We start from the raw sequence: 23205 nt of genomic DNA, 5'->3' as shown, positions 1-23205 counted from the left end.
TGGTAAAAGCAAAAACAGTTAAAGGGTTAGTAAATTATTTATGCCATAAACTTGCTTACATATTCATGAGGTCAAGTGTATATTTATGATTAACCTTCACAGCCTCTTCCTCTCAAACAGTGCTGCCCAGCCAATTCATTCAACATTTAAGGATGGCGCAAACTAGGTGCAGATGTTAAAGTAATAACTGAACCTAGAGCTGGGCGATATGAGATTTTTTCATATCACGATGTTTTTTTCATTTCAGGCGATAACGATATCTATCACGATATAAGCCAAATAACTATATTTGTAAGATTTAAATGTGCCGTTGCTCACAAGTAAAATGTGAAATAATCAGCAGCTTGTTTTGATTTAAATATTTATTTCCTATAATAAGTTCAACAGGGTAGATGTACTTAAGGAACATGAGACTTTTTCAGATAAATAAAGGCAAATATTGCAAACTACACAAAAGGCAGCCGCTAAAGCGTTTAAGTTTCAAAATAGAACAAACAAAACAGACTAAATTGTCAATTCCACTTAGAAACAAAATATTAATTGTAAAAATAAATCTTAGTTTGTGTTACAGAAGAACAGACAAAACTGACTAACTTTTGTCAATATCAAATAAACTGAGAACTAAAAGGAAATTCTCAATCTCTCCTTGTTGTATAGCTTAGCTTTTCAAACAGTTTTAACAGTTACTTTAGTCTGACAAAAGCCGAATGACGAATTAGCGCTTCCAGTCAGAGACTGAGGCTACGTCCACACGTGCACGGGTATTTTTGAAAACGGAGATTTTCCGTTTTCGTTTTAAAAAATAATCCCGTCCACACATAAAGGCAGAAATGAAGGAAAACGCTGCTATGAACATGCCAAAGCAGCAGGTGGCGCTAGATTCCTAACCGTACCGAAATGTTGGCCAATCAGAAGTCTAGAAGCCTCGGTGGGAAAAAGTAAACAAAGCTGGGGCATAGAAGCAGAACCGAGTCGTATGTGTGGACGGACAGTAACTGTGTGTATATGTAAGCATTTAAACACTGCAGAGAGTAGAATTAACAGTATTGTAGAAATTCTTTTCACCGAAACAATAACGTGGCGCACAGTGTGATGCATGCACCAGTTTATTGTATTTCCAGACTTGCTTTCGGCACAATTTACAGTGCACGCTACTCTGTTTTTTGTCAGACTTGAAATAGCCGAAATACCTTCACACAACGGAACTCCTATGGCTCTTCCGTTCGACAATCTCTCCGGCATTGAAACCATCATCTGTTTTCTCTTCGGTCACACTCGGTTGATTTTTCTAGTCGGCACACTCATTTCCTCCATTACGCGCTGGCTCCATTACCCGCTGGCTGCTTCCCAAACAAACACACGTGCGGCTTGGCACTTGTGCTGTACGTAACAAGTCACGCGACGTGACGCTGCCGCTGTGATTGGTTCGGCGCTGCGCTACTTAGTTTGGATTGGCTAAACTTTTTTTTTTTTTATTTTAAGAGGACAAGAGCGGCGAGGTCTATCGCGATAGCTTAATTTCTCTATCGAGTAAAAGTTATATCGCGATACATATCGTTATCGTTCTATCGCCCAGCTCTAACTGAACCATTTAATAAAGCTTGACCTGCTGTGTTACATTGGAAATTATGTTAAACTACAACTGCGCACTAGGATTCAACTTCCACTACATTATGACTGTAACAAACTATTAGAGACCATTGCTCATGTGGAAGCTGCACAGTATAAATATTAATTAGCGGTACAGTTAAATATAGTTATATACATATTAACATAAACAGTGGTCAGTGCATTCAGTACATGACTGTCCTGCATATCAATGTATATGAGAAAATATTATTAATCAATCACAGAGAGGAGAAGAGGAGGCAAAGGGAAAGATAAAGCATAAAGGATAAAGGAGGAGCATCATATTTCATCTCTTCCCTTTCTTAGAAAATTAAATACGACAGATAGATGAGAGGAAGAAAAGCTGGAGAAAGACTAAACTAATACAGATCTTTGGAAACACCCCAATGAAAGAGCACAACTGGCAGAATTACCTAACCACAAGTCAATGCCCTGTTTCAAAGAAGTACAATATAGGGAAAACCACAAATCACCATGAAACATGCACTAGGCTCCAATACTTTCAATGCTTCCAGACTTAAGGGCTTTAGAGGGAAAAGGCTGAAAAGCACTGCATGCGTGTGGCTGGCCTGGACAATGAGGTAACTCAGTGCCACTGTTACTATGCACCCGCAATCCTCCTGGGATCCTCTGCAAAAACTGCAACGTGTTTGTGTGTGTCAGGGACACTGCAGGGCTATATTTAGGAGCATGACATGAGGCCAAAGACCTATGACAGCCTTCATGAACATTAATACAAGAAACAAGGGAAGAGAAGAGGGCAAATACAGCACTTTCCAACTTTGGATTATTCTCTATAACTTTATAATTTTTGTAGGAATGAGTGAGATTTATTTCTCTGTAGTATATCAAATACGCCACACACACACACGCACAGACACATTTATATAGCAATTACAATAAATGCTCAACTAGTAAATAGTAGCAAATATGTTTGGTTGGAAAAAGATTCAAATTGTACTTCTAACTTTTTCTGGCAGATGAACAAACAGGGGGAAAATGGGATTAAATAACAGGAGTTACTTGGTGGTAAATTAATCTGTAACAACATCATTATTAGAATGTTTTTAAACATAGGCTTCTTATTGACCTGTGGGTGTGCTCTATTTTCTGCACACTGTGAATGCCAAGTGTTGTTTATATTACACTTACTAAAACAGCCTGTAATAAACCACCACCGTGATAACGGGGTAGAAGAAAAAGCAGATGTAAACAGGAACAGGTCAGTAGTTTATGTGTACTTATTCTATTGACCCACAATCACAGCATCTCACTACAATCAAAGGGACACAACAGGTGGCTATCAAGTCTGAATCAATAACCTCACAAATTGAAGGACTGGTCACTTTCAATAGCCTTAAGTTTTTGCAAATCTATAAAAGCAATGGGTTTGAGGTTAGGTTTGTGTTTAAGGTGTTCAAGGTGTCAGGTGAATCATATGTAGATGGGCATCTGCGGTTTACTGTAATAGCACATAAACGCAGTAAATTAGGACAAAGTGTTAAGACCTGTAGGTAGGTAAATTACTGTGAAAGAACTAGTGACTGGTATTTTTCAATCAACTGCAACCCTTCTCATACACGCAATATGTAAGAATTATCAATGAATGACACAAAAATAGATACTCATATGATGACAACTGACATTATGAATAGAAAAATAATCAAAATGGCCACGTATGCTTAAAAATGAAATTGCGAAACCGCTCTAAGCCCGGTTCGAGTGGACTGCAATTCCTACAGGAGCGGAGCAGTCTGATAACCATCCAGCTAACGTTAGCTAACACATGCAAAGCAGACATAAGAGATCAAACTGTCTGCCTGCAGGCTGACTGGCTGATAGAGCTGTTTACCTGTTACCAGAGGTCCCAGCTGAAATCTCTAACTGCAATCCCCCAGAGTGATGCCTCTGTGCTCCTAACCTTGGTCCCCTTACTGGCGCGTTTAACTCTAAACTAACGTTAGCTAGCCTGCTACAAGCTAACCGCGTTAGCTTTTATGTTCAAAATAGGCTTTCAGCGCAATTTTTAAAGGAACGAAGCTTATCAATCACAGGCAACTCTCTTGCCCTCTCCATTAGTATCGAACAGAATTTCACCTCCTGCTCTGACAGTTCGCGTTAGGTGCATGTAGCACTGAAGATGCTAAGTTTAGCCAGTTAAATGGGCGAGCCCACTCTTTCTTGCAAGCGGCAATTAGCCCGGTTTCCTCCCCTCGCTGCTTCAATTCATGGTTGCTAAAACTACAGGTTTCTCTTACCTCACTATCCACTACGTCGTGGTATGCTGGAGGAGGGTCAAACCCTCCTGTGCCAGTCCGCCCGCTGTTTTCCCCCTCTCCACTCGAGCCCAAGCCGGGGTTAGGCCCACTCTCCATCGGTTCATATCCATACCCGAGTCCGGGGCTTTCGTTCGTCAAGAGCGCCACTGCCTCGTTGATGTCATTCTTAGCCAGCCGGAGCGCTTTTCGTATCACGTCGGGGTCTGGGAAGCCCATACAGAGGAGCGTCGTTATGTGCTGCTCCTCTTCGGTCTCCATTTTTGGGGTGTCTCTGTCTAGCAGACTAGTAGTAACGGGGTTTTCGGCACAGCCCTGTAGCTGTGCACGCCGCCATGTTTACAGTCCGCTGCTACTAGCCTGTCACGATTTGCTTCGCTCACAACAGCGCCGACACAGGTGTTACGGCGACTTCTGCCTGCCAAGCGCTGCATGCTTCTCGCGGGAGCGCGCAGAGGGAAACGAAAATCATTTTATTTTGACGCAAGGCCCAATTTCATATGTAACTATTGCTTAATAATTTATTTTTAAAAATCCCAGCTGTCCCCCTTTCCTTTCACTTAAGTTTACGTGCATTCTGGAAACGTTCACATTTCATAAACAGTCCATTTATTAAACTGATGAACAACAGCCTGAGATGTCATTTAAATGGGCTCAATGCAGTTTTGAACACTACTTAAAGAAGTCCTGACCCTTTTCTTTCCAATTTTGAACAATAATTTTTCACATTCACCTGGTCTTACAAAAAAATGACGTACTGTAGTAAAGAAAGGAAACCCATCAGTGGGATGGGTTACTTTAGTTGTGGCATGGTAAGTAAAATTATATATATATATATATATATATATATATATATATAGAGAGAGAGAGAGAGAGATGTGTGTGTGTGTGTGTGTGTGTGTGTGTGTGTGTGTGTGTGTGTGTGTGTGTGTGTGTGTGTGTGTGTGTGTGTAGTAAAAAGTTCAAAATTCCTGGACTCCTTTTTGCGATGTTTACATTCCCAAGCCATGCAGTAGGCCAGTTCGGGCACTTTCCTCGTCCCCTGGCCACACATTTGACATCCATTCTCAAACTGTTTAACAATAGTGTCATTTTCACTGCTGGTGTAATTATAATGTATGGCCGTCTATTTTGATTAGAAAGTAAAATAAAAATGAAAAAAGACGTTCTTTTTTTTCTAGAAAAATGAGCATTGCAACAAAATTTGAGAAACCACAGAAATATTATAAAGTATTAACAATCTTAAAATTTTGACCTACCGTGGTTATTTTCACAAATAAAACTTTTCTTCGATTAAATTTGGTGTAACCTTCTTAGGGATCAAAACACTTGGTTATAATCATGGGACGAAACATGATAAAAGGGCTATATGTAAGTTTTAAAATGGTGGCAGCTGAAGGAACAGATAATTAATTGTGAGGATCAGTTCAGATCAGACATCAGCTCATACCACCAGCACCTTACTCTGAGAATGGTTTAATTAGAAAAACCCAAGCCCAGGTTAGTTTTCTTTTGTTTTGTTCAGCAAAATGCTTTCAGACATTAACTTAGACTTAGACTTAACCTTCTTAACTGAACATTAACACGTGAGCAATGAATGTTTGAAGATATTGCAGTTTATAATAAATTGCTGTAGTTTATAAAAATGTATAATAATTTAGTTTTGTTAAATAAATAAAATAAATATTTTTTCAGGCATAAGTGCCTGATAAACCATGTTATTTAAAAGTCCAACTTTTTTTTTACATTTATATTAAAGCTACAGAGGATACCCTTTAAATACCGAAGAGCCGTTTACTAATGAAGGGCGTGGCTTTGCCATAGAGCGCGAGAATGGGAGCGGCGGCTGTTGGTGGCGGGCGTGCGTCACGTGAACGCTCGGCTCATGTGACAGGGGAAAATCAAAACAGGAACAAAATGGCAGCAACTGGAGACGAAGCCGCTGCCATGGACAGCATATCCAGGGCACCATCGACTCATTCGGCGACTCTGAATCCGACCGCAAGTGATAGCGGTCAAGCAGAGGGCCCGGGGGATGCAGCGGAAAGCCTCGCAGCCGCTCCGAAAAAACACGGCACAAACAGTGAGTCCTGGTTTCTTTGCACTTCCCTAGCTAATGCTAATATAGCATACAGTAATCCAATTATTTAGTTTTCTATTTGTGGGTCTTACATTGTCTGCTCTACATGGCATCCTTCTTATTTGTGTAATGTGATTGTATTTTGCGTTATTTCATTTATATTGTGGCCACATTTAAGTTTGCAACTGGATTTAAAAGCTGCGCTGTGTTAATGCTGCTGCATTGTTTTCAGGTGATGGTGGTGTGGAGACAGCAGAGGAGGCTGTGGAGCCTGCAGAGCCCGATATAAACGAGTTGTGCACCGATATGTTTGAAAAGATGGCCATCTTCTTGCAAGGAGAACTAACAGGTCTTATTTTTTGAATATTGGAAACACTCGCATTTTCTTTTCAAAGAATGAAACAGTTATATTCTTAAATGTCAAAGCCATAGGGCCAGTTGCTGATGTTCTTTGCTACTCGTATTCATTCTTACCCATTTTTCTCTAAATGTTCTCCCAATCTCCTTAGGCACTTGTGAGGATTACCGTCTATTGGAGAACATGAACAAGATTACTAGCTTGAAGTATATGGAAATGAAAGACATTAGCATTAACATCAGTCGTAACCTACAGGATCTTAACAACAAGTGTGAGTACAAAAAACTAAAAAAAACTAGCCCCATAATTTTCATCTGTTACTGGAACTTGTAATATAAGAAGACTTGTCTGGTGTGCATGTTTTCTTTAGATGCAAGTTTACAGCCCTACTTGGACCAAATAAACCAGATTGAGGAGCAAGTATCTGCACTTGAACAAGCTGCTTACAAATTGGATGCATACTCCAAGAAACTGGGTAAGACAGTTAATGACAGAGGTGTAAAAGTGTTTGTTCTGCACAGAGGACAGGATATCTTTTGACACAACATAACTGAATCAGAGTCAAGGATGTTCTAAAAAGCACATCTTAGGTTAATTAAAATCAACAGCTGAAAGCAAAACACATTTGGGGCAGTGTTATCCATTCTTTACTATTATAATTTTTAGATTTCACTGGTGGCTCTACATTTTTTATCTTTAAATGTAAAGTTACTTTAGGAAAGTAACTTTGTCATTGTTTGTTTTGATTTCACAGTACCATCTTTCTTTGTTTTAATTTGCTATGCCTAGTGAACATATTATTTTTTGTTGTGTCTTTGAGAGCACAGTCAAGGTGACAGTGTAGGCTCTTTCTGTATCTGTTGGCTGTTGAGGTTATTATTTATGGTAAAGTCAGCACAATCGTGTTGGCAGCTTCCATGCCAATAGATGGCGCTGTGTCACCACAAACAATTCCTGACCTAAATATTGTAATGTTAAGGTCAAACATTATTTGATTGTTCAGTTATAGTGCAATGTATTTTTATTACAGTAGAGTGAGAAGTCATCCCTTTCTTTATCTTTATAGAGGCCAGGTTTAAAAAACTGGAGAAGCGATGAGGGGGAAGAGGCGGTAGACTGAGAGCTATGGTGCCTTCCCTTTCACCCTGCCTTGCATTCTGTTTTCCCTGCCAGTGGAGCCAGGACCTGCAGGGAGGATGTGAACTGAGACTGAAACAACAAACAGTCAGAGACACTTTGACACGTAGAAAATACCAAGGAGGAAGCAGCTGAATGCACATGAGTTAGTAATCCAGTGTTTGACTTAGATTTGACTCCAATATCACGCAGCCAAGGTATACAACGTATACCCAAATCCTTTTGCAGATTTTTTTTTTTTTTTCTTTTTCCCCTTTGTAGAATAAAAACTCTAAATAGACGGGCTATAATAACTGCGAGATGGAGGATATATTTATTACTAATCAGATAGAAATTCAATGGAGTATTCAACAGCAATGTTATACACAATTTACATGGCAAAGCATGGTCACAGATGTGTTTTGAGAATGTGTTGGAATCCCAGTCTCCTTCCTTGGAAATTGTCTGATTACTGAGCCCTGAAAATTTCATTTGGTAGTTCTGATTTAAAATGAATGGTATAAAAAACCTTTTACACATTCACTAAAGACTTCAAGATGTTTACCAATGATGAAGCTATTGTATAGAGGGCAGCTGATAATGATGACACTTTGACCATGGAGTTTGAAATCTGGAGTTTAAAGGCATTTAATATGACTGGCTTTTTTTTTTTTTTTTTTTTTGGAATAAATTATGATCTGCATATCATTGCTTGATTGATAATACTTTCCTTACAACGGTACTTATTATTTTGCTTTATAAACATGTACATGAGGTGTGTATGTTTTGGGTGTTTTTGTTTGTTTTAAAGCTAATGTAAATGTAATGACGAGGGGAAGGGAGAGGAGAGGTCCTCTTCAAACTGGTGGAGAGCAGCTTAATAAAAAAAAAAAGTGATGGTAGCCAAGGAATACAAAACTCAAGTGTAGCAGTTTATTTTATTTTTTACAATAAATAAATGTGGAAAAAACAAGCTAAAGTCCAACTATATATTATAAGTATGGGTGCAACAGTCTTGAAACAAATGCTCTAGTAGCAGCCATCGGAAACCAGTCACCTGTTCTGTCTCAGGACCCAGTAAAAAGGCCTTCACCTACTGGTGTTGGCCAGAGGGGCCGATGGCGAGATATGGCAGCCTCGCTTCTGTCAGTCTGCCCCAGGGCAGCTGTGGCTACAACTGTAGCTTGCCTCCACCAGTGTGTGAATGTGGAATTGTACAGCACTTTGAGGGCCCCGAAAAGCGCTATATAAAATGCAATCCATTATTATTATTCAAGGGTAGAGCTCCTTGGCATACATCTGTACTATCGATCCTGTTGGTCCCCTTCCTCTGCTGAAGCTCTGCTGTCTTCTTCTTTGTGCCTCATATGCACCTGCTCTCTTGACTGTCCTCACCTCCCATCTTTTATGCAGAGTGTGCACTGTTGATACTTTGTTTAATTAGGAAGATGTGAGAAGAAAGTAGAAACATTTCAAAACAAAAGCATGCAAAATATGAAGGCTATAAAACATTAAATCTTTCACCTCATGACATAAACAGTGAAAACAGGTTCTCAGATGAAATTTGTATTGACAGCAGATGGCGGACTTGTACCATGATAATGCTCTAAACTAGTACATTGTTGACAAATTAGATATAGTAAACTGTAATTCTGGAAAAACTGACCCACTCCTGAAGGAGGTTTGAGTCACAAACTTCTCAAATGAACTCTGGGAAAACCAAGACCAACAGAGGGAAATGGATGACACACACTTGATAATTCAAAGGAAAGGATGAATGCGTGACTGAAGATGTGTGTGATGCCCTCTGCCTCCTTTGTTTCCTCCTTTAAATTAGCTCTCCCAGAGCCGAACAGAGCCATGTTTGCCATAGGCAACAGATTATCCAAACTGATAGAACCTCCCTCTGTGTGTTGTTTCATGCACACATATTCATGCGTGTGTGTGTTTGTATAAGGGCTAATCTAAAACAGGTCTCTGTCATTAGTCCAGTTGAGGCCCTGGCGCAGAGGGAGCCCATTATTCAAACTGTAATGTTATTTACTGTTGCACTGTGATCCTTCCATCTCTCCCTTTCCCTGCCTTTATCCAGGACCCTGGGGCATAAATTCACCTCCCCTCCCAAAGGCTCTCAAATCAGGTCTATTAGATGATTGAGAGTTGTTTTCTGAAGGCTAAATGTGAGTGCCAACAGGCAGTCAAGCATAGAAAAGAACATACAAATCACGAACCTTATAATATTAAGTTTGTAAAAATATTGTAAAAGCTGGCTGTGCTATAACATCATAATTTGGGTATCACATGTTCTGTGCTAAATGTGTGGATTTAAGACTGGACAGACATAGCATACAGAAAAAAAAGAATTCATGTAATGTGGTCAAGCATATACCCTAGGCGTGACTCAACCATCCCCATCCATTTTCTTCTGCTTATCCATGGGGATAGCATCGTGGGGCTGGAGGTAATCCCAGCTGTCACAGGGCAAGAGGGAGAGAACACCCTGGACAGGTTGCCAGGCTGCCATAGGGTTAACACAGAGAGATAGATAGCCAGTCACGCTTACAGCCAATTTAGACTCATCAATAAACCTAACCACACTACCTGCATGTCTTTGAACTATGGAAGGAAGCCACAGAACATACAAAACTCCACCCAGCAGCTTCTTGCTTTGAGGCAACATTGCTAATATCAACCAGTTAATTAAAATGCAAAGGAATTAAGGAACAATTATATCACATTTATATTTTCCAAAAAAAAAGAGCTGTTATTCCAAGGTGTTGCCTTAGGAAGCAGTAAAACAAAAATATCTGACAATATTTGGAAAATGGTAAGAATAAATGGGTGAATGTGTAAGAGCCACATACTTGTAATAACTACATTTCAAATTCTTCTCATCTTTGTGGACACACAAATACGCATCCATGCAATGCATTTAGTGCAATCAAACTAAATGTATGTGCAATGTAACTTGTGCGAGATGTTGGTCAGTATAATAAAGGATAAGCTTATAATAATCCATTTACATGATGACTTACACTGTTAGTTGCAGAGTTAAATGACTGCATTGATAATGCCCCCGCATTATATCATTCTGCTAAATATAACGCTACAGCCAACGAATGGTTAGCTTATCATAAAGAATAACATGAAAGAGAAAAAGGAAGCCTGGCTTGTCCAAAGTTTGCAACATTTGCCTGTAAGCACTCGCAATATAACACTCATTAGATAACAAGATCAGACTATTATGAATTGAGACTTGAGGAGATTAGTGCACCTGAGTAGCAGCCTTGGATTTATCCAAATATTACAGAACAAGTGTCTGTTTCTAAACCTTTTTTCAAAAATCAGTAAAATGTCTTTTATTTTTTTCATCCCACCTTTAGAAGTGCATATTGTGTTACATATCGTAGGTTACTTCAGGCAGGCCATAAAACCGCATTCAGTCAGCTAATCTCATTGCCTGCATAAATATGATCACAGTTCAGCTGATACCCTTATACTCGTCCAATTTGCAAATCTCTCATAATGACTTCCAGCACATCCTGGGTAGTGTAGCTGAGTGTCAAGCGACAGAGATGACATTTAGCACCTTCCAGTGTGAGGCCATAGCTCTCGGCCGGAAAAAGTTGAGATGCCTCTGGGTTGCTCAGGGGTTGCGGCTCCAAATAGACAAGTTAAAGTATCTTGGGGTCTTGTTTCACAAGTGAAAGTAAAATGGAGTGGGAGATCGACATTTGGATTAGTGCATAGTCTGCAGTGATATAGATGCTGCGCTGATCTGTTATAAAGAAGAGCTAATCATGAATGCACAGCTGGTGATTTACTGATAATAGCAATAAGATCCCAGATAAAAGCAGCACCAATGAGCTTCCCCCACAAAAGTCTGGGCTCAGCCGCAGAGACAGTATGAGGCGTTGGGTGTTCAAGAGGCGCTCGAGACCTAAGAGCTGCCTGGGCTGTCCTTAGGTGAGGTATTTCGGGGGGAAGAACCAAGGGCAGAGCAGATATGCTTGAGTGATTATAGCTGGCTTGGTAATGGTTTAGATGGAAGGATGGATGATTGAATTGCATTCTAGTCAGAACACAGTGGCTGCACAACTGCAAGCCACTTTGCAACCCATCTTACTTTTAGCTTCTTTTTTTCATGATGTCATCATCTGTCTTCTTTTTTGGTCTTGCTACTCACTGTATGCCTGTGGTGGGGGATGAGGCTTTTAGGACTGCAAGGTTCTAGAACAGAACCATGCAACCAGGTAAACATTATTGCAGATGGAGATAACAATCTTCTTTTGATTATAGTGAATAATAGTGGGGGTTTTTTTAATACAGAGCCAGGTTTGCTCTTTCCCCTACTTCCATTCTTTATGTAAAGCTGAACTGATACTGGTTATAGCTTCATATTCATTGTAAATACTTGTCAGTAATATAAATCTTCTCATCTAACTATCAGCATTATATTTTATCAAATGTCAAACTCATCATTTAATTGCTGATTTTAGACATGAAATTATCTTGACACTCATTGCTGTTTGCGTTAGGTGACCCTCTTATATTTACAGTGTTACTCAATAACTCAGTCATGTGTTTTGATCAGGATTTTACTCCATACAGGTCCAGAGTGAGTATCTTTTACTACATGCTGTGATGGGCTAACTCATACTTTATTAGATTATTGTAACAGCAAAACGCATGCTTTTAATTTTTTTCACAAGAAAACATCTCTTTTCATTCTCCTTCTCTTTTGTGATTCCCATCCACAATGTAAATGCCGATTCCCAGAGTTGTAATACACCACAGACAGCAGGGGACATGGTGCAGACAATGAGTCCTCAAAAAATATGCTCTAAAATTGATCTTGCAAACCTCACAGCTTTTCCAGCATGCAGGGCTAAAACAATGCATTACAGATGTCTTAATATATGCAACCTATATATCAATAGAAAAGAAACATAGAAGGATTTTTGATTGAATTACATATTAGTAAGATTTAATCCATTTAAAATATTGGTTACACAATACTGGAATTGTTCAAATTCATATCTTCTGAAACGATATGGCCTCAATCTGAAAGATCTCAAGAAATTCCCAGAAATGTGCCTGAGAAAGCATCAAACATATGTCCATCATCAGCTGAAGCAAAGGCGCTGTTTTCTCCAAGAGGAGATTGGGCAAGTTAACAATAACAGGGCAGGATGCCACACCACAGTGTTGTGTAACTGACAAGCAAGCACAAAGTTTGGGAAATGTTGCCTGTGTTCATGAATGAGAGTGAACAAGGACACTCAGAAAGTCATTTTCAAACCACATTTGCTCTTTGTTTTTAGGCCTTGCTCAAAGTTAGCATTCGGCTTAATTGGGCAGTGTCAACAAATTTACTAGTATTGAGAAATTTAACTTCATCCCTTTGGCTTTTGCTTACTTTCACACGCACACTCTGATGAGATAAACAGCCCCCCATAACTGCACTGCAAGGCGTTTAAATACCCTTCTATGCTGCTGTAAAGCAGACCCTTTAAAGTCAGCCAGCTAGCTGAAGATAAAGAGTTTTATGTTAACATTCATTTCAAAAAATCCAACAGATCTGGGAGGTATTTGGGTGCAAATACAAGCCACATGTGAGATGTGAGGGACTGAGTCAAACTTCAAAAACTTTCTACCAAAAGGGCATGAAAAGCCACATGAGGTCAACGTTTGGCATTGCAATAATTCACCTACTTCTGCTGCTCACACCTTTGTCATATAATGTGCACATGTGAGAATGCAAAGGGAAAAAAAACACACAAAACCTACACATGTCACATCTGACCTCACTAAAATTCAACTCCAAAAGCCAGTGTCTGTCAGGTATGTAGTTCTTGGAAACACACCAACCAATGCTAGACAAATGCAATCCATTCTGATTAGACCAAAAATGTCCACGCTATCCTTCCATTATTGCAAATCTAAAATGACACCAGATGCGACTGTTGCACAAAAACATAGCTGCAACGTTGTTTTGAATGTGAGGCAAAACCCAGCTGTTCTCAGTAGGTAGGAGACTCATGTTGTCAGAATCTGTTTCTGGCGTCAGATCACGCATTGCTCCTGGCAGCATTGAAAGGAGGACCGAGAGAATCTTTTCCCTGCAGGGCGTCATAACTAACACCACCTGAGGACAGTTTGATTTAATCCTGCTCAAAATGTGATGTTAGTTCAGTCCTGGTGCACTGACGTTGTTTGTGTTCCTGTTTTGACTTTCTATGAAGAGTCTTCCTTTCATGCTCACTGTGTTCAACACCATGTCTAAATTGATTGAGCGCCTTTAAAGCACCGCTCAAACTCTTTGGCAGCACAGTGTTTTTCTGTCATTTTCTGCCATTTGCACAAAGCCCACACAGTCATAGCAGGGTGGCATTTGATACACAAAACATGTCAATCCTTTGTATTATGACATTATACATTCTTATCACAATCTTTGCACCCTGTAAAAGAATTTGAAACAATTTCATTCACCACTAGAAAAGCACATACAATTCCACAGACTGGTATTTTGTACCAACTATGGGTCAAATGACTACATATAATCTAAAATAGTGTTAATCAGAGTGATTAATCTACAAATAATTATGCCCTAATTCAGTTCCTCTAAGCTCTGTGGACCCTTATGATTCACCTCCATGCTGTTTTGGTGCAGCCTTACCATTCCCACCTTCTTAATTTTTAGCTGGACAATTTGTAGGAAAGACTTACTGCCCATTTGTGTTTAGCATCAGGTGACAGACAACGCTTCAGTAAGAAACATCAATATAAAATTGAAAGGGTTTAGACAGGAAACTGTTTATTAACACGTCTCAATTTTACAATTATGTCATTATTGTTCTTTTTTTATCTAAAAAGTGACTTGGGGTTCTAACTTACTGTAAATCTCAAAATGTCAGTTTGTGCTTGTTGTTATAGCCTTTGCATCATTATATTGACTGAGACATCTAAGACCACTGTGGTTGAGTAATAAAGGGGGTTTATGGCAGACAGTGGCTTTCTTTAACAAGTCTCATCCTGTTTATCCAAATTACAACGTCAATAGTTCACAGTGTAAAGGTTTCTCCAAAAGGGCTTTTGTGTGTGCGTGTTTTGCTTTCAGCATGTGTGCATTAGCTCATCCAAATGAGTAATAAGTGTCCAAAAGCCATAAAAGGACATTGTTGACTCATCTTGTTAGTGGAGTGCTACAGGCTGTCCCAAAATGAGACATTTGGAACCAGAAAATAACTTCCACGCAAAGACCTGCTGCTCTTTCTGTCCAGCACAGGCACATAATAAAACGTATCCATTACAGTATAAGCAGGACTTATTTTGCACATACTTAATCTACATCAACCTTTGTGCAACCGTTAATCAGATTTGATCTGATCTGACCCAGTTTCCCAGCTCTCAAATTAAATGGGTAACAAATCGCATACATACCACAGTGCGAAGTGACTGCAGAGAGGCCAAAGCAGAAAACCGTCTTTGTGCCATACATATACTTCAGAAAGAGCTTTAGCTCGTACAACTGTGAAATTAATATTTTTTTCTATGTTTCCTCATCAATATCACTGATGTGTGGCATCCCATTCAGGGTCGTGGCTGTGAGCTTCGTAATCATGCTCCATCAATTCTGTCCAAGGCCAGCTGGTTGTCATTCAGTCAAAATCTTCAAAAGGTAAATTTCAGTCCAGCATTTAGAGTGTTAAGAGAGTTTCCTTCAAGTTATTAATGACTTGAAAAAGATATAACTCCCTGGATTATATGAATCATGGTTACTTCAATGAAATTGCCTTATTTTGTTTTTATTTTGTTTTGTCATGCAATATTATACCATCATTTCTGATCATTCTCTTCATCCATTTTTTTCTGTTTATTATTGTTATCTTCTGGCCTTCAGATCTGAGATTATTCACAGAATTTAAGGTCAAGGCTTAAGAGACCCAGTTACTCCTGCTATTTTCATTGAATTTCACAATTGCATAGATAAGTGGCGGGCACACTGGCAGACTGTTTATCAGTGTTGCTTCACTGCAAGAAGCTGCCCGGCTCTTGAGCGTGATGCTCTCCCTGTGCCAGCATGGGCTTGCTTGTGCACACCAGCTTCTTCCTACAGTTCAAAGAAATACATGTTAGGTCAACCGGTGATATAATACAGAGGTAGACAAAGTGTTTGTAGGGTATGGAATGAAGCACTGTATGAAGGTATGGTTAAAAGGGGACTCTGAGTATTCAGTAAGACTAGAAACAACAATATATAAATCCAAGTAGACTATATTAACAGGCTTAAAATCAAAGGTGGTTCGGTCGCCATTGTCTCTCCACTTTATTAAGTACTGGTTCCAGATAGTTGAAAATCATGTTAAAATCTTCTTTGTTTTTCATCAAACATCCCTTCAAATATCAAAATATTTCCTGGTATGCAGAGCTTATTTTTCTCTCCTTTCAAAAAAAAGAAAAAAAGAAGATTTATTTACATCCGAGAAACCAAGACAGTGACCAAGGACAAAAATTTTTTCTGTTTTGTGTTAACTATGAGTGCATGCAAGCAGTGTGTGAGATAAATTCAACAGAACAATGAATTAGACATGCTTTTATTTCCCGTTTCTTATGAGGAACATGAGCAGTAACTGAGAGAGAAGGCCGGTGGACAAAGTGTACAAAAACACAGAGGCTGTGACGAGAGGCCTTTTGAAATATATACTTTAAGGTAAAAAAAAATCAAATAATTAAGCAGTTAAATCAGATCTTACCCTTGTTATTATTTTTACCAGAACATAATTTGTTTAAATTATATGCATCAGTCATCTGAAACTACACTGATCACTCATCTCTCACCACTCTGTGTGAATTAGCTTTGGCCATTTGTCCATGCTAAGTGCACCAACAGAGCAGAGTTAAAGGTATCAGGCTGCAATAATATTTACCTTAATTTCTCAGAGAACAAAAAACATAACTGTACCTGGCTCAGCTGGGCTACCTGGTCAGTTCTGCTGTGTGTGTAGTTCTGTAGCAGGTGGTGCTAGAAGAAGAAAGAAGAAAGTGTGTACATTATTGTACTTTATTGAGCCCCGTGGGGAAATTGCTCTCTGCATTTAACCCATTCACTCAGTGAAGCAGTGGGCAGCCATTGGGCGCCCGGGGAGCAGTGTGTAGGGACGGTACCTTGCTCAGGGGTACCTCAGGGTAGCTGTTAAGGGGAATCGAACCCCCGACCTTCCGATCATGGGGCAACCACTCTACCTACTGAGCTATCCCTGCCCTACAGTAACTGTGCTAAGGTCATGGTGGAGTCGATACTAGTCTGCCAAAAAAATCAGGTGGTTTCTTCTTGGTCTGCCTCTCCCACTTTCCTAATGGATTTTAAATAGTTTTGAGACATCATGTGACACAAAACAATCAGCCTGTGTGTGAGTACTGTCTCCTTTAAATCGTCAGTGTCATAACAGCTCTAATCTAAATATCATCGCTAATCTGTGTTTAACAGACTGACATAAAAATAACAGATATAGCTGGTAATACGTGATATTCAAACAAGGCCTCTTCTAGGGAACAGTCACAGCAATCTTACCATCATCAAGTTACTCCAGTTATTTAAGAGGCTTTGTTTAACATGTCACATGGCAGTATAATGTGACTGTGTTTTTGAAGTGTGGTTTCTTGGTTCCTTTGTTTATTGCCCCCAAATCCCCATTATCCTATCAGAGACTGCGAGTACATGGGGAAACTGCTCACCACGTTCAGTTAGGAAGAGTTAGGCCTTACATCTGGATCTGTGATACTATTAGCTTTGAGCATTTGTGAGGCTGTGCAACAACCAACACGTTTCATCCTGAAGCAGTTAAATCGGCCTTTGCAAATCACATGTAACTAAATCTCCTTATTTACCCCCATCTAGAATCTAGCTTACCACAAGTTATTATTACGATAACAGACAATAACCGCCTAAACTTCGATATATACAGCCAAACTGCCTGTAGTTCCTCTGTTCTTTCTATTTTGAGAATAAAAAGGCTTTACCTTTAACGTTACAATAAACACAAACTTTTCCCCTATTGTTGCCTCAAGTGTCATTAAAAGAGAGAAAAAGCAAGAGGGAGGTATGATTGATGGCTTTACCCCCACTGGTTTTGAGATTCATACTCTCTGTAACAGATCTAACCTATAACAGATGTGTGAGCTGTGTGTATCTGTGTGTGGATGTGTGTCTTCACAAATGAGAAAAAGAGAGAGACCAGCCTCTCTAGGCCTTTCTGTATTTCCACATCACCCGTTCAAGGATAGGTTTAGAACTTTACACAACTTTCTGTCTGATTTAAAAGAAAATTCAGGCAGACACACTCAAAAAAATGAATGAGGTGGATTGTTCAGTGTATATTAATTATTTATTTTCATTTTACTTAAAATATATGTTTTTGTTAAGTTAACATATGTTTTTCTAATCAAGTCTACGTAATTGTGTCTATTATTCAACGTACATAATACTAATGTGTTACTTGATCGCATAACATTTAAGTTAAGTCAATTAGGATCGATATACCTTGTATATCCACAAGGTGGCAGTAATGCAAAAACAGTTGTAATGAAACCGCGCAGAACAAGAAGGTTTCACGGCTTGTGCCTGATCATGCGCAAGACTTCAAATTTAACTGAAAAAGGCTGTTTTGGCGCCAAGCTACTGTTTCTTTGAGAGGTAAGACCACTTTTTTTCTTTGACTATGTTGTGTAGTATCTATATGTCCAGCATGGTTATATTTTGCGTTTGTCTTACAAGACATGTTATATCGTTTGCGTGCGCTTGTTTTACATTAGTTTTACTGGGTCCTGGACATGCTTATTTTGTGGACTGTGTAAGAAACATTTTTATTGTTTTTTGTTTTATTAAGGGATTAGCTACAGGGGTTCATGGGGTTATTCTTTCAAGGGGTTATTTTTCCATTTGCTTTCTTGGGATTCCTTTTCTGTAATCAGAGAGTCGGAAATATCGAATAGGATAGCAAGGATAGCATAAAGTGACATTTAAAATCCAAAAAGTCAAGGGCGAAAGCCACTGTGACACCATTGTTCTGCTCTATCAGTAATCTGTATTATGTAAAAATGGTCTGTAAATACAGCATGTTTCCTAGCGGAGTTATACATATCAATGTAGTTATAAATTACAGTTTGTGAAAGTACACACTTACTTTTTTTAATAAAATTATTCAAGACATATGAGTGGACAGACAATGGAGGTCGACAGACCTGGTGATAATTGCTTCTATAGAAAGTTAGCACATGGCAGTGTCAATCTCTTGCTTTTCTTCTGAGTAGTATTTTATTTAGTTGTAATTCAAACAATAATTTGCTTCTTGAAATTAAGTAATGAATTTCTTGTTTTACTTTATAAATCTCAGATCCTGCCTTTACCTGCTCCCTCCTATACTGATGTGGTGTATGTGGTATTGCTGAGCTTGTATGTGGTATGTGAACTGTTATACTTTTAAAAACAAAACTGTTTTATAAGTTAAGTTTTCTTTTGTGACCCATCCCATGCCCCTGTTATTTCTTCTCCACATCTGAACCATGGTAAAGGTTGCAGTTCAAGGGCCTGAGGCATGAAATTCTTTTCAGATCAGCTGTGATCAATATTTTTTGGAACTTGATAAATAACAATAAAAGCTGTAATGGCTCCATTAGCATTTTGTGTAAATGTTTGTGTTAAAATTATAGCTTTAATGAGGTCTTACTACATTAGTTTTAGTTTGTATATGTGTACATATAGTATGTATATTTACAGTACAGTATGTTGTGTTTGTTGACATATTTTCAGGTGGAAGCAGAATATGTGAGGATTACTACTGCTGCACATGTTCCAAGGCTTTTTACACAACTTGACCAATACACTGACCAGCTCATAAAAGTCTTCAAGAAAAAAGGAGGCGTTGCAGGGAAGAAAATTAGACAAACTTTGGCCCCAGCCACACAGGTGCGTTATTCTGTTGGTAGCAAAATATTATGGCTAATAAGATCATTTTCAAATTTAAACAGCTAGTGTATGGTAGCTGCACAGTGCACTTACATTTATATTAAGCAAGACAAAGTTTGGTACTCAAAACGTTGGAAAATTTAAATTACCTAAACATATGTAAAATCTGATCCCTTGATTTAGGTTAAACCAGAAGTGAATGTTTTTATGTTATGTTTTGAATGCAAAAAAGATGATGTATTAGTTTGTCTTTACCTCCATTATGGACATATATAATGTGGTGGAAACCCTGCCCAACAGGTTAACTATTCATGTCCATGTGATGATTAGTTGGTCTTGTGTACATGTCTATCTGTGCAGTGGATATGTCATTCATTTTGCATATAATGTGAGTTTCTGTCATCCTAAAGTATATCTGTTTTCTCTTCCTGTATCTCTGCCACTCTCTACAGAAGGAAAGTATTGAAAAGGGGAGGGAGTGTGTCCTCAGGGCACTACCTTTTTACCTGAATGAAGACCCAAGCATCCTCTTCAAAGAATAATTGGTTGGTAATTTTAGTTTAGTTTTTTATCTGTATTAAACCAAATTTTGAATAACTAATGTTGTTGCATGTTGTAATGTTGTTGTTGTTGTAATTTGCATGGAACCTGTTTAAATGTTTTGGGAAATCTTCTTGTATACCCAAACTATTTATATTTATCGTTGAATCTGTAGTCTGAAATAGTGGCACACTGGGGTGCATGTTCCTAATATTGTGTTTACGTCATTAAAGGGTAGCTTTGGCCCTTTTTCTTTCTTTTTTTAAAACTGGATGCCATTTTTCTATGTTTTTGTGTCTAAGCTACAGCTGTTCAGAGGGAGCTGGAACAAATTACCCTTGCTATCTTTACCATCGAAAGAGCTGATGCCAGCACTCCTCCAGCCGATGTGGGTATAACCATCTAGTGTGTCCTGCATGGCCTGGAAGACCTGGCCTCTGCATGTGCACTCTTAATGGGTGGGATATATGCACTGAATCTCAGTTAACCTCAAGACTGAAAGCTTTCTTTGAAGTACTTCAGAAGCTCTTCCTTCATCTGTATGTCAGCATACTCTTGACCAAGGTACAGTTGCTCAAGAATACACTGAATGAATAAGCCAACCTTTAATTTGGATGATGAATGTTCTGTCAGATGGACAGAAGTTTTTCGGAGGCTGAATGGGAATAAAATGGTAATTTGTAAATGACAGATAACGGGAAAATTACATTTAAGAGAAATTTAGAACATTTTGAAAAGTTTGTAAACTACTACAATTTGAGAGATTTTACTGTTGTGGGGGGCTAGTAAGAGACAATCAAAAGTATTGAGATTTAAAGGATTTAATTGAGAGATGATACTGCACCAGAAATGTTGAAGGGTGGTGTGTATATTAGCGTTCAAGGCATATTGTTATGAGGTGGAAATATGTTCATATTCAGTTTGTGTTACATTGTGTGCATTGTAAAGGTAATTGCAATACATACTAAAAATAAGGGTAAGTTAGGAGGTTGATCTGATATCCTCGTGTTGGTGTTGTTCCCAGATCATCATACTAAATGTTGTTCCAGGATCAACATTGCAAGTGACCAATCAGAATGTTGTGACGTCATACTTTTGCGACTTCGGGAAAAACCGGCGTAAAACAAAAAACTGTACTTAAGCTGCGTGAAACCGCCTCTGTCCGCCGATCAACTGACCCTAACCCTAACCGTAACCCTTTAATAAACAGTAAGCAGAATTGATATTGTCCTTGCAACATTGGAATTTCATAAATGCACGAATGGCTTGGCGCGCAAAAGAATAACGTCACAACAATGTGACAACATTTTCATGATGGTCTGGGAACAACACCAACACGAGGATATCAGATCATCCAAGTTGGGAATGCAGGATGAATGTATATTTTGTGGACTTTTAAAGACGAACAATTGTTTCCATGTTAAAATGTTTACATCTGAAGTTTTTTGCCCAAACACTAGTAAAATAAATGTTGACAGTGGCAAGTGTTAAATGGTTACTGCTGTGCTGTTGCAAAAAAACTGAACGCTGACAAGCTGTTTTATTGTTAGACCATAATGTTGGCATGTTTTGTTAAAGTTTTATTTGGGATGGTGATGTAATTTTCTTTGATTGCTAATATCAGTGGACTATTTATTATTATTATTATTATTATTATTATTATTATTATTATTATTATTATTATCATTATTATTGTTGTTGTTGTTGTTACATAAATTTTTTTTAAATTGTGGCTGTTGAGGTGGACACTTCACTTTGCATTGTTAAAGGAAAGCACTTCATTGGCATTGTGTTACTGGACTGACCCTAAGCAATCATTGCAAATAGCAACTTTGCTATCCATTTTAGACACTAAAAGAAAAAAACACTCACAGACCTTACTAGCATCACATGTGCATAACTCAAGTGTCATCTTATCAATGTGTTATGTGATCTTCAATGCGTTTTTTTTTTCTCTCTTCTATTTCTGGTAGATACAGACATTTAATTTAAAGTCTTGATGTTGCATCTGTCTACATACTGTTAATTACTAACCCTAATGAGCTGTTGTGTTTTATTTTGGACTGGGTTTACACAAATGCTCACTGAATGTGTTGGCAATAAAAGAAATTTTAAAAAATAAGTTGGATGTACTTAATTCATTTGTGTGGAACCTGTTGACAAAATAGATTTATGTAAAACTAATTAATAAAGCACAAGGTGGCTGAAAATATAATATTTGAATTAATCTAACTTTAACATTTTACTGCCACAAATAAGAAATGTGTTGAAGTAACTAAACTATCTAACCTGAAAATATATCATCTTTGTTCATACAACATAACTTGATTTAGTTAGTCTTAAATATGTCTTGTTAATCTTAAGTAGTTTTTTTAAATTAGATGAACTAAAGATTTTTGCTTTAAACTAACATAATTCAATTTCGTGGAACCTGTTGACAAAATAATTTTAATTAAAGTCAACGTTTCATTTTTTTGAGTGCATATGCATATGCTTCTTCGTCCTCGTAAGATTGCTTGTTTACTTGCTACCTCTGTAACAGTCCTGGCTCTGTGTGAAAAAGAAAGCAAATAGGCATTTTTCAGGAAGTGTCTGACTGTTTCCTTAAGTTTTGTTTAGAGTAACCAAACTATCACAAGAAAATGTAAGCCCCTTGGAAGCTAATGATTTGAACAAGAACAACGATTGATACCTTTTTATTAAAGGCGATATACTTAAATAAATCAAGCTGACACTACATGGTTGTTTTCATCATTTAAAAACAATGTGTCAGTCGAATTGAAAAAGCAAATAAACCTCGATATTAAGTACCAAATCAATAAATTTAGAAAAAGGGGTTCCAGATTGAGAATACTACAGCCAATGAGCTTGACTTTCTCTGGACGTGACGGGAAAAGACTGTATTATGTAACCCGTTGACATGTAGTGTTGTCATGGTCCTGGGTCGTGCGACCCAGTGTTTTGTGTTTTAGCCTATTTTGATGTTTATTCTTTGTTTAGGGTCACTAAGGCAGTCCAGCCATTTGTACATATTACCCGTGTATTAAGTCTCCCTTGCCCTTCGTGTGTTTATGTCTGCGTGTCTTATATTGTCAAGTCCATGCTGTCGGTTATGTCATCTCCCCTGTACTACGTCTCCCCGGTTCATGTGTCTTGTCTAATCTCCATGTTTCCTGTTTTACTTTGAAAGTCTGTATTCACGGTCAGTGTATTCAGTTTCACTCCTTCTGTCCTGTCG

At 38.4% G+C, this 23205-nt stretch overlaps 2 protein-coding genes and 1 long non-coding RNA gene across 6 annotated transcripts in view; 2 read left to right on the top strand and 1 right to left on the bottom strand.

Annotated features, from left to right (window-relative positions):
* Positions 1-4307, bottom strand: part of usp24 (ubiquitin specific peptidase 24) — a 34934-nt gene extending 30627 nt beyond the window's left edge. For 2 of the 3 annotated variants that reach the window (XM_085399480.1, XM_085399481.1), the window contains exon 1: positions 3888-4307. In XM_085399480.1, the coding sequence (XP_085255606.1) occupies positions 3888-4166 (279 nt within the window). In that variant the 5' untranslated portion in view covers positions 4167-4307. The remainder of the gene's footprint in view (positions 1-3887) is intronic. The other variant, XM_085399482.1, reaches the window with a different exon arrangement.
* A 1431-nt stretch (positions 4308-5738) lies between these two features.
* Positions 5739-8136, top strand: bloc1s2 (biogenesis of lysosomal organelles complex-1, subunit 2). The gene is made up of 5 exons (XM_085399505.1): positions 5739-5988; positions 6218-6334; positions 6495-6614; positions 6714-6818; positions 7410-8136. The coding sequence occupies exons 1-5, from the start codon at positions 5739-5741 to the stop codon at positions 7439-7441; spliced, it is 624 nt and encodes a 207-aa protein (XP_085255631.1). The 3' UTR covers positions 7442-8136.
* A 9663-nt stretch (positions 8137-17799) lies between these two features.
* On the top strand, positions 17800-20986 carry LOC146641179 (uncharacterized). 2 transcript variants are annotated; one of them, XR_014909771.1, is made up of 5 exons: positions 17800-18155; positions 18856-18921; positions 19272-19427; positions 19880-19972; positions 20270-20986. It is a non-coding gene; the product is annotated as an uncharacterized LOC146641179 (long non-coding RNA). The 2 variants fall into 2 exon arrangements; XR_014909772.1 differs by lacking the exon at positions 17800-18155 and adding an exon at positions 18171-18312.
* The last annotated feature ends 2219 nt before the right edge of the window (positions 20987-23205 follow it).

Source organism: Rhamphochromis longiceps, linkage group LG23 (assembly GCF_057381845.1).
Source record: "Rhamphochromis longiceps isolate RC_006_pf linkage group LG23, R_longiceps_female_GT1.1, whole genome shotgun sequence".
In the NCBI taxonomy this organism is placed as follows: domain Eukaryota; kingdom Metazoa; phylum Chordata; class Actinopteri; order Cichliformes; family Cichlidae; genus Rhamphochromis; species Rhamphochromis longiceps.
The sequence above is the reverse complement of the archived record's forward strand: the minus strand, read 5'-3'. Positions and strand labels throughout refer to the sequence as shown.

What these genes read in the sequence shown, in the direction of transcription:
- bloc1s2 (XM_085399505.1), top strand. Translation starts at nt 5,739, where the DNA reads ATGGGAGCGGCGGCTGTTGGTGGCGGGCGTGCGTCACGTGAACGCTCG. An exon ending in ACAGGATCTTAACAACAAGT is followed by an intron (nt 6,615 to 6,713) that starts GTGAGTACAAAA and finishes TGTTTTCTTTAG; the next exon opens with ATGCAAGTTTACAGCCCTAC. An exon ending in TGCATACTCCAAGAAACTGG is followed by an intron (nt 6,819 to 7,409) that starts GTAAGACAGTTA and finishes TTATCTTTATAG; the next exon opens with AGGCCAGGTTTAAAAAACTG.